General features: G+C 38.5%; 1 protein-coding gene across 10 annotated transcripts in view; it reads right to left on the bottom strand.

Annotated features, from left to right (window-relative positions):
• CASK (calcium/calmodulin dependent serine protein kinase) overlaps positions 1–14,235 on the bottom strand; it is a 419,618-nt gene that overhangs the window by 46,706 nt on the left and 358,677 nt on the right. For all 10 annotated transcript variants that reach the window (XM_090265298.1, XM_090265289.1, XM_090265291.1 and 7 more), the window contains one exon: positions 8,718–8,906. In XM_090265298.1, coding sequence (XP_090121424.1) covers positions 8,718–8,906 — 189 coding nt within the window. The remainder of the gene's footprint in view (positions 1–8,717; positions 8,907–14,235) is intronic.

Below are 14,235 nucleotides of genomic sequence, written 5' to 3'. Positions count from 1 at the left end.
TCTTATGGGAACTCCTTTGTAGGTAATGGACTGCTTTTCTCTTGCTGCTTTTAAGATTCTCTCTTTATCTTTTTTTTTTACTCTTTTTTTTCTTAATATTTTATTTATTTATTTTTAGAGAGAAGGGAAGGAAGGGAGGGATGGAGAGAAACATTAATATGTGAGAGATACATTATACCATGTCAAAAACAGTATAAGAACCTTATAACAATATACTTCCACTTCCTTCCTTTTGACCTTTATGCTACTGTTTTTATACATTTTGCTTTTATATACGTTATAAACCCCTAAACATATTGCTATTATTTTTACTTAACTGTCAATTATCTTGTTTTTAAAATATTTTATTTACTTCTAGAGAGATGGGAAGGGAGGAGAAAGTGAGGGAGAGAAACATCGATTGGCTACTTCTCATACCTGCTGCAACTGAGGACCAAACCCACAAGCCATGCATGTCCCCTGACTGGGACTTGAACTCACAACCTTTTGCTTTGCAGGATGATGTCCAACCAACTGAGCCACACCGGCAAAGGTTGCCAATTATCTTTTAGAGATACTTAAATGATAAGGACATCCTTTAACATCTCTTATATTGTAGGTCTACTGAATTCTTTGTTTTAGTATGTCTGAAAATGTTTTTATTTCACCTTTATTTTTTGAAAGATACCTCTGCTGGATTTTGAATTGTAAATTGAGGGTTAAAAAAAACTTTCAGTACTTTAAAGACATTGTTCTTATTTGTACTGTTTCTGATAAGGAATTTAATTTCATCCTCACCTTTGTTTCTCTGTATGTAACATTTCTCTCTTTTTAAAAAAAATCTCTGGGGACTTCCGGCCAAGATGGAGGTGTAGACAGACACGCTGCGTCTCCCTGCACAACTAAGATGAAATACAACTACCTAAAAACTAGAAACAACCAGAAGTTCCAGAAAATTAAACTGCATGGAAGTCCAGCAAAGAAAGATATAAAGAAATACTCATCCAGACAGGTAGGAGGGATGGAGCTGGGGTGGAGAGGACACGGTGTGGTGGCGGCAGCGGCAGGCCGGCAGAAAGCGCAGTCACACATTTTAAAAAGTAAGGAGGCACACCTGGGAGTGTTCCCAGCTCCTCACTGGGCCTTGAAGCCCACGGTCCCAGCACTGGGGAAAATCAAGCCTCATTGCTTCTGACTGTGCAGACCAGTGGAGGTTGGGGTGGAGGCAGAAACAGCCAGTCTCAGCAGAGTCTACTTGTTTGAAGGGCCCCCACGGTCCTAGAACGTCTGCAGACCCACCCACTCTGTGAACGATGGCCAGGGCAGCAGCTAGAGGGGTGCCAGTCTGGTGCGGAAGTGGAAGAGGTGCCTGGAAAAGGGGCGAGTGCTGGGCAGGCGCCATTGTTCCCTCTCACACACCTCCCCCCATACAGCGCCACAACGTGGTGAAACAGGTTGCCCTGTACTAATGAATCCCTAAGGCTCCGCCCCTTACAACGTTACAGGAGCAACAGCTCTACCTGGGATGCAGAGGCAAACAAACAAGGAGCCTGTCAGAATGAGGAGACAGAAAAGTATGGCCCAAAAGGGGAAATGGATCAAGGTTCCAGTGGGAGAACTAAGCGACAAGGAGATAGCCAATCTAGCAGATGAGGAGATAGACAACCTAACATATGCAGAGTTCAAAACACCGGTGATACAGATGCTCACAGGCTTGACAGATATGTTTGTGTATGGCAGACGCATAGAGGAAGAAGTGAAGGCTATGCTAAGTGAAACAAAGGAAAATCCACACAAAACCAATGGTGAAGGGAAGGAAACTGGGGTTCAAATCAATGATTTGGCACATAAGGAAAAAAAAAAAAAGGTCAACCAGTGCAGAATGAGGAAGCAAGAATTGAAAAAAATGAGGAAAACTTCTCAAATTTTGTGAAGGAGATGGACATACAGGTCCAGGAAGCACGGACAGTCCCAGGCGAGCTGGACTCAGAGGAGACCACACCAGGATGCATCATGACTGAGATGCCAAAGGTGAAAGATAAAGACAGAGTCCTGGGAGCAGCAAGAGAGAGGCGGAGAGTTGTCTACAGGGGGTGCCTATAGGGCTATCAGCTGATTTCTCAGAGGAAAGTTGGCAGGCAGGAAGGGACTGGCAAGCAGGATTCAAGGTGATGAAAAGCAAACCACAACCAAGATTACTCAAGTATCCAGCAAAGCTATCATTTGGAATGAAAGGGCAGATAAAGTGCTTCCCAGACAAAGTAAAGCTAAAGGAGTTCCTCACCACCAAGTCATTATTATATGAAATGTTAAAGGGACTTATTTAAGAAAAAGAAGATCAAAACTATGAACATTAAAAGGACAACAAACTCACAACTATTAACAACTGAATCTAAAAAAAAAAAAAAAAAAAATCCAACTGAGCAAACCAGAATAGGAACAGAATCATAGGTATGGGGATCATTTGGAGGGTTATCAGCTGGGAGGGGGAGGGGGAGGAATGGGGATATGGTGCAGGGATTAAAAGCATAACTGGTTGGTACAAAATAGACAGGGGGAAGTTAAGAATAATACAGGAAAGGGTGCATCCAAAGAACTTATATGCACGACCCATGGACATGAACGAAGGGGGGTGGGATTGCTGGAGGGAAGGAGGGTACTGGGCAGAGGGGAGCAAAGGGGAAACTATTGGAACTACTGTTAACAACATAATCAATAAAATATGCTTAAAAATATCTGACTGTTTTTAAGATCTATTTATCATTAGTTCTAAGCAATTTGGTTATGTTACACCTTGGTATTGTTTTCTTCTTATTTGTGCTTGGAGTTCATTGTGGTTCTTGCACCTGCAGATTTATATTTTCCATTAAGTTTGGAATATTTTCAGCCATTATTTCTTCAAATACTTTTTTCTGTCAATTAACCCGCTTGAAGTTGTCTCACAGCTCAGTGGTACTTTTAGTTTTTAAAATTATTTTTTCTAAAAAATTCTATTTTTCAATTAAAGTTTACATTCAATATTGTTTTATATTAGTTTCAGGTGTCTAGCATAGTGATTAGACAATCGTATACTTTACAGAATGCCCCCCCCCAGTATTTCTAGTATCCACCTGGTATCATGCACAATTATTACAATATTATTGACTGTTAAAATTCTTTTTTTCTCTCTCTTTTAGATAATTTTTCTGCTGTCTTTGAATTCACTAATCTCGTCTTTGGAAATTTCTAATCGGCCATTAATCCCATAGTGCACTTTTCTGCTATTTCAAATATCTTTGTCAGTTCTATGTTAGTTTTTTAATTGTTGTTCTATTACAATTGTCCCAATTTCCCCCCATTGCTCCACCCTGCCTTGCCCACCCTCTGCTCCCGCAGTCAATCCCCCACTGTGATCCATGTCCATGGGTCATTTATACTTGTTCCTTGACCCTTTTACTTCTTTCCCCCCTTCTCCCCCTCTCCCCTCCCCTCTGGTCACTGTCAGTCTGTTCCTTGTTTCCATGCCTCTGGTTATATTTCTGCTCATTTGTTTTGTTCATTAGGTTCCTCTTATAGGTGAGGTCATACGGTATTTGTCTTTCACCACTTGGCTTATTCTGTCAGTTTTGATGGATTATTCTCACATTATAGGTCATATTTTCCTGCCTCTTAACAAGACTTGTAATCTTTGATTAGATGCCAGATTTGTAAATTTTATCATGTTGCATGCTAGCTATGTATTTTTATTTTTATAAATACTTTTATAAAAATAAAAAATATAAATACTTTTAAGCTTTTTTTTCTGGGATACAGTTTAGTTACTTCAAAATAGCTTGATCATTTGGGTCTTCCTTTCATACTTTTGTTAGGGAGGTCTGGAATAATTTTCCATTTTTATTTCTCATTACTGAGGTGAGATCTGCCAGAGCACTCTACACAATACCCCCACAAATTGGTTTTTCCAGTCTGGTGGGTGGAAACAGGCAGTCAGTATTGGGCACTGTTCTCTCTAATCCTTTTGGATGGTCTTTCCTTAGCTCTCGGTAGTTTCCTCTCATAAACATGCTGATCATTATTCAGAATACTTGAGGACGACTCTGTGGATCTCTAGGGCTCTCTCTCTGTGCAGCCCTCTCTTCTTCAGTACTCTTTCCTCTGAACTTTAGGTGTCTTGGTCTCCCCAGACTTTCATTTCTATCTCCTCAGTTTCAGGGAGTCTGCCTGCTTTGCATCAATATCCCTCCCTGTGCTGTGGCCTTGCAACTCTCTCAAATCAGCAAGATTGGGCAGTCATAGGGCTCATGTTGTTTGCTTCTTGTATCTTAGGGATTACTATCCTTTATTGTTTGATGGCCAATGTCTTGAAAACTCTTCTTTCAGATGAGAGGGTAAATTTGGTCTCTGTTAATCTATCTTGACCCAGAAGTATAAGCTCCACATATGTAATGCCAGAATACTATTCTATGGAATAGATAACTTTTTTTGGTTTTCTAATTAGTCACCATTGTAAGACAAGCATTCATAAACATAGTTTTGCATGACACCTAGTTGATTCCAAGAGTCAAACAGGGGCCTTTTAAATAATACAGATTTTAAAACTTACTCTTTGGGTTTAGAGTCAGGAAGTTTGGAGTGGTGCCCAGAAATCTACATTTTAACAAGTGCCCTTGGTGAAAACTGATCTTGCATTTGAGATGATTAAGGGTAGGGGAACTCTGTCTTACTTTCTTCACTGGAAGATAACATTCTGTTAGAAAACTTCATAAAATATTTGAGATTTTTATAATCTGGACTGTCTTAATTTGTACAATTCTACAAAATATAACTTTGCACGGTTCCTATTTTATAGTTCTTTAAAGCGGCAGGCATGTTTCATTTCCTACTTATACTTTCAATCAACACGTATCATTACGGAGGGAGGTGTTCCTGGAAAATGTTGTAAATTAATGTGTATGGCAAATCTAATTTCATAAGGGAAATGATAATATACTGGGGGTTCTATCCTTGAAATTACTAAATCAATGTATTCATTCAGTTAACGTTACCACGAACCTTTATGTGGCAGATACTCTGCTTGGCACAGTAGTGAATGAGACAAACAGGTCTGTCATGGCTAGGGTAAATTCACCTCAAACCCAGCAAAGTTAACATTCATTATTTTGTCTGCCCCAAACATTTCTCTGCAGAGTGGAACTGACTCGTGTTCTTGCTGTTCCCAAGTTCCCAAATTCCAGGGAAAGAACCGGCCCAGCTTGGGTTGTATGCTGCCTCCTGAACCTATCCCAGCTTGGGGTAAATTCCTGGCTTTTCCTTGTTTACATTAAGTCTCTCCCCTATTGTCTAAGTTAGTTCCAGTTTGGTCTGTATCACTTGCAACTAAGGGAGTCCCAATCAATAGAGAAGTAATTGCAAACGCAATGTTACAAATGAGAAAACAAGGGTGTAATGGGAGTATATCATCCTTGGGGGGGGGGTAAACCTACCATAGTTGGACACGCTGCAGAAGTTCCAAAAAGCAAAGAGCTCATATGGGTATATGTTGTGTAATAACATAATGCTTTTATTAAGATAACTAAGCAAGCAAATGAAACTGTATTAAATGTAATAGAGAACTATATTATTGAAGATACACATTTTCAATGAAATAATTCCCATTTTTATGGCAACCATTCAACAAGAGAAGAAACACACACACCTTTACGAGGATCATAGAAGACAAGAGAGAAAGGGAGATTCAAGGCCATTTTATACTTTCTGAAAAAAGTAATTCAGGGTCCTGGCTGGTGTGGCTCAGTGGATTGAGTGCTGGCCTGTGAACCACAGGGTCACCGGTTTGATTCCCAGTCAGGGCACATACCTGGGTTGTGGGCTGGGTCCACAGTTGGGGACGTGCGAGAGGCAACCATGCACTGATGTTTCTCTCCCTCTCTTTCTCCCTCCCTTCCCCTCTCTCTAAAAATAAATAAATATAATCTTTAAAAAATGTAACGCAGGGATGCAGTTTTATACTTTTACTTATTGTATGTTACTATGTAGTGAGCTTTCATATAAAAGACCAAGCAACTGTCACTGGGATGCTTTAGAGCAGCGGTTCTCAACTTGTGGGTCGTGACCCCTTTGGGGGTCGAATGACCCTTTCAAAGGGGTCATCTAAGACCATCGGAAAACACATATATAATTACATATTGTTTTTGTGATTAATCACTATGCTTTAGTTATTGTTGGGGGTCACCACAACATGAGGAACTATATTAAAGCGTTGCGGCATTAGGAAGGTTAAGAACCACTGCTTTAGAGCATGATGATCATAAGACGCTTCTGGGCCACCTTCTTGTGGTCAATTTCATCTTCCTGTCTGCTCTGCTTGGCTCATCACCCCTTCTTCCTGCCTCTGTGACACAGCCTTCTCTCCTCTATAGCTCGGTCACAACTGTTCTTGTTAAACAAACTGTGCTAAAGTGCACATCTACTTGTTTAATGCAGGCAACCCTGTGGAAAGTGACCTCTGGAAAGGGCCCATGTCTTATCTGCTACTACCTCAGTGGCATCTAATATAGTTATCTGCACAGAGTAGGCACTTAACAAGCATATGTTAAATGAATGAATGAATATATAACACGAATGAATGGAATATTAGAATTTCAGGGCTGGGGGGGGGACCTTGGGGGCCATTTAGTTAAGTATGCTTTTGGCAATACTTGCTAAACAAAATATGAACAAACTGAGGCCCACTGACATGAAATGATTGGCCCAAGGTCCCCCAAAGCTGCTACTGCCCATGCCCTTAAGCAAAAGAGTTGCTTGGAGAGCACCAGATAGGGTGAGGTGATTTATATGTCCCCTGCCTGTGTCAAGTGCTGGAATAATACAGTACAACAGGCAAAGAACAGTAAATGAGAATTACAACCTGAAATGTCTACAGTCGAGGGCTCTCTGGAAATTGCAGACATGGAATCACTGCTCTGTAACTCTTCCTTTAATTTGGAGAGCAACTGGGAAACTTTCTTAAGTAGGTAATTTGTTTTTTTATATATATCCCAATATCCCTTTTCTATGCTCTAAGAAAAAGATATGAATGCATTAAATTTGGATTTTTCTCTGCAGATAAGATTTCTCCCCAAATCTTGGAACTTTCCCAATATTCTGTCTCAGTAGGTAGCATCATTGTCTATCCACTGGTAAAACCTGAGTTTAGGGTCATCCTTAATACTTGCTTCTCCTTGATCTCCATTGTCAATCCATTATCAAGGTCTACTGATTCTACTCTTTTGTTAAATCTTTTTACTTCTTTCCACTTGATATCTGTCCCCCTAGTTCACAGTTCCATCACCTCTCCCCTGTTTTACTATAGCAATAGCTTCTTAACTGGTGTCCCCATACCCATTTTTGTTCCCCTCTAATCCATTCTCCAGAGTGATTTCTCAAATAAAAATCTGATCTTACCTCCTTGCTTAAAACTCTTCAATAGCTTCCTGATGTTTTTAAGATAAAGAATAAAATCCTTAACATGTCTTTCAACACTTGCGTGGTCCTGTTCCTGTCACTCACCTTGTTTTCTACAGCGTAGCTGTGATTACTTCTTTCCATTCTGAAACTATGCTAAGAGCCTTTTTACTACCAAGTTTCTGCACATGCTACTTTGTTTGTCTGGATGGTCTCTGCTCTGCCCTACCCACGTTGGGCCCTGCTTTTGTTTAGTTAACATCAAGGAGACTTTTTTGATCTTCCCAATCTGTGTTAATTCTATGAGAATGAGGTAAGGGTCAGCATCAATTCTACTTCAATGTTATTCCTAAGCAATGAGAAAATTAACTCATATTAAATAAGTAGATGTGAATGGAATTCCTTCCATGGATGGTCCATTTTATTTTCACAGCATTACTCATTTCTTTGAATGCCTTCCAAATTAGTCTTCTTTTAAATTTGTTTAAGGTAAAAGATCTGAAAACCACAAGACTTAAAAAAGGATGATTTTAACAATGTCATTAGACATTCACTTTTTCTTTTCTTTTTTTTAAGCATGGATATTTAAAAAAATTTTATTTATTGATTTTAGAATGAGAGAGGAAGGGAGAGAGAGAAACATCGATTTGTTGTTCCACTTATTTATGCATTCATTGATTGATTCTTGTATGTGCCCTGACCAGGGATTGAACTTGCAACCTCGGCATATTGGGATGATACTCCAACCAATTGAACTATCTGGCTCACTTTTTCAACACCAAAGCCAATATTTCAAAATGTGCCCCCCTCCCCTTGGCTGCCCCAGAGGTTTTCATGCTCTGGAGTAATAATGTACCAGGTATACAATTTTTTTTTTTTTGTAAAGCTAAAGAGCAATTCCTTTTTTTTAAAGATTTTTTTTAAGAGAAATATGGATGTGAGAGAGAAACTTTGATTTGCTGCATCTCAAACTTGCTCCAACCTGGGACATAACCCGCAACCCAGGCATATAGCCTGACCAGGAATTAAACCAGTGACCTTTAGCTTTGTGGGACAACGCCCAACCAACTGAGCCACACCGGTCAGAGCTGAAGGAGAACCAACATGCCTTAGCCATGATGTCATCATAATTCTGGGCAGCAGCAGGGGCGAGGTGTGTGTGTGCTGTGGTGAAATGAGGATCTGAAAACTGATTTCTTTAAAACTATTCATGCCCTCCTTCTCTCCTCACTTACTAGTAGTATAGGTTAAAGTTAGCTGCTCTAACTCATGCTGGCATTTTATGAGAGTATAGAAAACTTTGTTTTCCTACTTACCATTGGTTCATCTGTGTTCTTTTGGAACTGAACCAGCCGAACTCTGGTCACGTTCTCCATATCCATGTCTCCGTTGGCGCTCTCTGGAGAATCACCATTTAAATAGGGAGAGGTGGGAGGAGGTGTGACCCTCAATGCTTCATCACTGTAAACTTCATGTGCCACTACGTCATGAGTCTGAAGTAAGGCCTGGTGTTTTGTGAAGGAGATACAATATTAATAATAGCACTATTCCAAAATAAATCTATTCTATAAACATATATAAAATTATTCTTTGCCTCTTAAAGGTATAGCTCATCTACAGAGAACTCAAAGCTCATTATACCTAGATACAACTATACCCTGGTTTCTTTATGACAAATAATCATGATAGATTAAAAAATGAACAAATGAATGAGTAAATCAATGAATGCATGTGTTTGCTGATTACCTGGGTTAGAGGTGTTGTCTGTTGCTGTAAGAAAGTACCAACTAACTTGTTCAAATAAAGGCTGACACAATGCAATTTCAAATAATTTAGCAGAAAGAAGCATCTGTAAATAGAGGTGGCAAATTTGTGCTGGGGCTTAAAATGGAAACAAATAAAGAAATAGTACAATAATTGGTGTACTGATAGTATTAACAATAACTGTTATATAACCCAAATGGATAAAAATGATTTATAACATGTGACTTAGTAAAAGAAATAAAAACACACGTCAATAGGGGGGAGGGGAGAGAGAGAGAAGGGGGATAAGTAAGGGAAGGGTGTAATTAAAGAGCCTGTATAAAAGACTCATGGACATGGACAACGGGGAGGGATATGATTGCGGGAGAGGGGGTGGGTTGGGTGGGGGAGAGAAATTAGGGGAAAAGGGGACAACTGTAATTGAAAAACCAAAATAAAAAAAACAAAAAAAAACCACACGTATACTTGAAAAAATTTTTTTTCTAAAACATCACATATGATACAGAGCTCAAAAATCTAAATTCACCTAATATTTTTATTCATTTCTATATTTTGGAGCACTTGACTAAATGAAACATAAGTTGACAGTTATTATGACTTCCTTTTACAAAGCCTGTTAACAAAGAAAAAGTGAGTTCTTTGTATTGATATCTGCATATGTCATCTTGGTGCAATTTGATAACAAATATCCCTTATTTCCCTAAAAATGAATATTCTTCTATGTACTGTGCTTTTGGTGCCATTACAAGAAGTTTTTAATAAGCATGGATATTTGAGCGTTTCTACTTCAAAGATGATTTTACAGCTGACTATCGGTGTGTTTGGAGCTTTATACAGATTATATTTTCTTGGGTGCTAACTATAAATACAGTTCTGTTTTAATCTGTGATCTGTGTAATAATGAAATATTTGGTGATAATGAAATGCAATTAAAATTGCTTTGAAAGTATAACCCTTAGCATTTCAAATTAAGTTATTTAACTCAAAGGCTTATGAAAGTTATGACTTAAGTTATTTTAATTTTAAGGTATGTATATGAGGCAAAAATAAAGTAACAAAGCAGTGAGATTATAAAGAAGATGGCGTTGATTTGTTATCAATAGAGCATGTGCTTGGAGCAATACATGCATTTGGGTTTCTAATGGAAATAGCAAATATTTCCAAGGTTTCTGAGGGCTGGTTGAAACTGGGGTCTGAGTAAGGGGCTCCACAACGGCCTTAGGAATCTTGCCTTTTTAACCACTGTCTGACTATACCCTGCACTGGTACCCCGAGCCCAAGTGTGGAGGTTGTGCTATGTGGTTAAATGCCCATTTTTCTGGTTTAATTGTGGGCACTTAAGAGACTAAGACTTAGGGCAGAAAGCAAAAAGCAATAATAGACAAACTGAAAAACTTCACCTGCTTAAATTAGGTTAACTGTATCAATTATAGGTGTCTTCCATAATTAGTGAATTTTATTTCATTTAATTTCATTTCACTTTTTATCCTCACCCAAGGACATGCTTATTGATTTTAGAGAGAAGGGAAGAGAGAGAGAGAGAGAAACATCAATGGGTTGCCTCTCGTACGTGCCCTGACTGGGGACTGAATCCACAACCCAGGCATGTGCCCTGAGTATTGAACCAGTGACATTTTGGTTTACAGGACAATGCTTCAACCAACTGAGCCACACTGGTCAGGGCCATAGTTAGTGAATTTTTAAAAATATTCTTTGTTGACTGGAGGACATGATCCTCGTCTATAGCCAGGTAAACACAGAACCAAGCTTTTATCAGGTTATAAGGCCAGTTACATGTGCTGAAGAAAATGTTTACACTGTTTTTTGCAAATGATTTCCATTTATCCTTTTAAATATATAAGCAAACACTTGTATTTTAATGTATTACTTATAAGGAAGGATAAAGCCACAATCACAAAATACTGCCCAAATTGAACTTTAAAAGAAAAATGCTCTAATATGTCACGAAATGAGGACATACTTGATACTAACCACAATTTGCCACTATAAAAGACTGCTATCACAAAATAAAACTTAACATGAAGCTCCAATGTATCTACAAACAGAAAACAAGGGGCCATTTAACAGACTTTAAAAAAAATTTTTTTTTAAATTTTATTTTAGAGAGAGGGGAAGGGAGGGAGAAAGAGAGACAAGAGAAACATCGATTGATTGCCTTCTGTCTTCTGCAAGCACCCTGATGGGGGCAGAGCACAGAGCCTACAACCCAGGCATGTGCCTGACTGGGAATTGAACTGGCAAAATTTTGGTTTGCAGGATGACGCCCAACCAACTGAGCCATGTGAGCCAGGGCAACAGATTATTTTTAAAAAGCCATTAAAAGAGTATGCCAAATAAAAAAGAAAAAGAATCAAAGGTTTGTATTTTAATTCTCACCCGAGGACATGCTTTTAGTGATTTTAGAGAGAGAGAAGCATTGATGTAAGAGAGAGACATTGATCAGTTGCTTCCCTTACATGCCCTGACTGGGGACTGAACCAGCAAATTAGGAATCGAATCCGCAATGCTCCAACCAACTGAGCCACTGGGCCAGGGCAGGAAAATCAAAGTTTGAATATATTTTTTCAAATATGTAATGAGGGATGACTGAGCAATTGTTATTAAGCTGAAGTAACTGTTATTTTTAATTACATAAGAATTAGGTAACAGGAAAGAAACACTTTTACTTTTTGTACTATAATAAGGGTATGGACAAGAGAACTAACAACTTCAGACAACAATAAAATAAATCTGGCTGTTTTTAACTGAATAGACAAAATATTAATTTCAGATTCCAAAAGTGGTTCTTCTTACTTCTTTTATCTTTTAGTCCTCACCTGAGGATATGTTATTAATTTAGACAGAGAGAAAGGGAGGAGGGGAGAGGGAGACAGAGGCGGGGGAGGGAGAGGGAGAGATGAGAGAGAAACATTAATTGGTCACCTCTGGCAAGCACTGCAACCAGGGATCAAATCCACAACCTTGTATTGTACTGGACGATGTTCCAACCAACTGAGCCATCTGACTAGGGCTTCTCTAGCTTCTTAGTTACAAATCATAAAATTTACCACTTAATGAAACTTTCATGACAACCTAAGGTGATTTTAACAATTTTGTTTTTTTGGAAAGTAGGATACAAATTAGATTTTAAAACCTTCTGCTCTAGATTTGATTTCTTTAAAAAATTTTTTATTTTTTTAGAGAGAGGGGAAAGGAAGGAGAAAGAGAGGGAGAAAGAGAGGAAGAGAAACGTCAATGTGTGAGAGCTACATCAACTGGTTGCCTCTCGCATGCTCCCAACCAAGGACCTGGCCTATAACCCAGGCATGTGCCCTGACTGGCTAGATCTGAGTTCTTAAAAAAAGAAATTAAAGCATTAACTTCTATTAATATTTATCTTTACTGTTTTACATTTTACAATTGCAAAAGCAAAAGATCTCTTCTCTTTAAAAAACTGTCTTTCAAATGGAATAACTAAAAAAGGGATTAGTGTGATAATATTTTTTATCATGAACAGATTTTTTATCATGAACAGATTTTAAATAATCATTTAAACCTATACTTATTTTCACTTCCTTTAATTACTATAAATATTTACAAGTATCTGCATTTGTAAGTCTCAGGTAACTCAATGTGAAATCCTGTTTCAATGATCAGAAAGCAAAGGAAAAGCCAGATAACAGAAGAAATAAGTGTAAAATTATAAATATGCTAAGAATAATTCCAAAGCCTTGGCATAATAACAACATATTATAAGTACTAAAATATTTCCCTTTAGCTATTAATATTTAAAAAAAATACTAAGATTTTGAAAGCATGATTTTAAAATGTTTATGAGAAAGTTTCTGCAATTTAAAAAAATTCTTTAATTTTTTCAATTACAGTTGACATACATTATTATATCAGTTTCAGGTGTACACATTACATAATTTACTAAGTGATCATCCCTATAAATCTCTCACTCATCTGACACCATACATAGCTATTAGGATTTTATTGACTATATTCCCTATGCTGTAACTTACATTCCCATGACTATTCTGTAACTACCAATTTGTACTTCCTAATCCCTTCACCTTTTTCACCCATCTCCCTAACCCCCTTCCATCTGGCAACAATCAAAATGTCAACCCACTTTTAAGACATGGGCTTTAGAGCCAGGAAGATCTGTATTTTGAACCACAAGAAGACCACTTACTATGTGGATGACCTCAAGCAAGTTTCTTTACCTTTCAAGGACACACTTTACTCTGTGAACTGTAAAAGGGGTTAGTCACACCACCTGACATCCCATCCATCAGCAGGTCCTGTCATGGTCAACCATCTCTGAGGTATCTCAATCTGTCCATTTTCTACCAGCCCCATCCTTCTCCAAGCCTCTACCACCTCTCACAGCAGCCTCTTAATTGGCTTTCTTCTTTTAACTCTTATTCCCCTATACTCCATTATCTACACATCAGCCCCAGAAACCTCTAAAGCACAGATCTGATAATATTTTCCTGCTTGCAATTACTCAATGCCATCCTACAGCAATCGGGAGAAAATCCAGACTCTTTACCATGGCCTGGAAGGTCCTATCTTCTACCTCTTCTTGTACCACTTGCTCCTTCTTTTACTATGTCCCAGCCACAATGGCCTTCCTTCTGTCCTTTGACCCTACAAAGCTCCTTTCTGCCACTGGGCCTTTGCATTTGTTCTTCCCCAGGCTTGCATGTTCAGAAGGCTGGTTCTTTCATAAAACAAGTCTTAGCTCATGTGTTAACTCTTCAGAAGGGCTTTCTCCTGACTAAAGTAGCTCCCACATTACTATCATCTCTGCCCCTTTATCCTTTATTTTCTTCATAGTTATTATTATTATATGAAATTATCTTGTTAGTTCACTTGCCTACTATCTGTCTTTAGCTTACCTATCTAACCGCACCCCCAGCCCCATTAGAAAAGTTGTTCCATGAGGTCAGGGATCTTAATTGTTCTATTCACCACCACCCTTAGTGCCTAGCATAATGCCTGGCACATAGTAGGCAATTACATGAATGAAAATGTCTTTTAAGCATCTAGCTAGGTATTCAG

This window comes from Furipterus horrens, unplaced genomic scaffold (assembly GCF_987537825.1).
Source record: "Furipterus horrens unplaced genomic scaffold, mFurHor1.1.pri manual_scaffold_17, whole genome shotgun sequence".
Classification (NCBI taxonomy): Eukaryota; Metazoa; Chordata; class Mammalia; order Chiroptera; family Furipteridae; genus Furipterus; species Furipterus horrens.
This window is presented reverse-complemented; position numbering and strand designations above follow the sequence as displayed.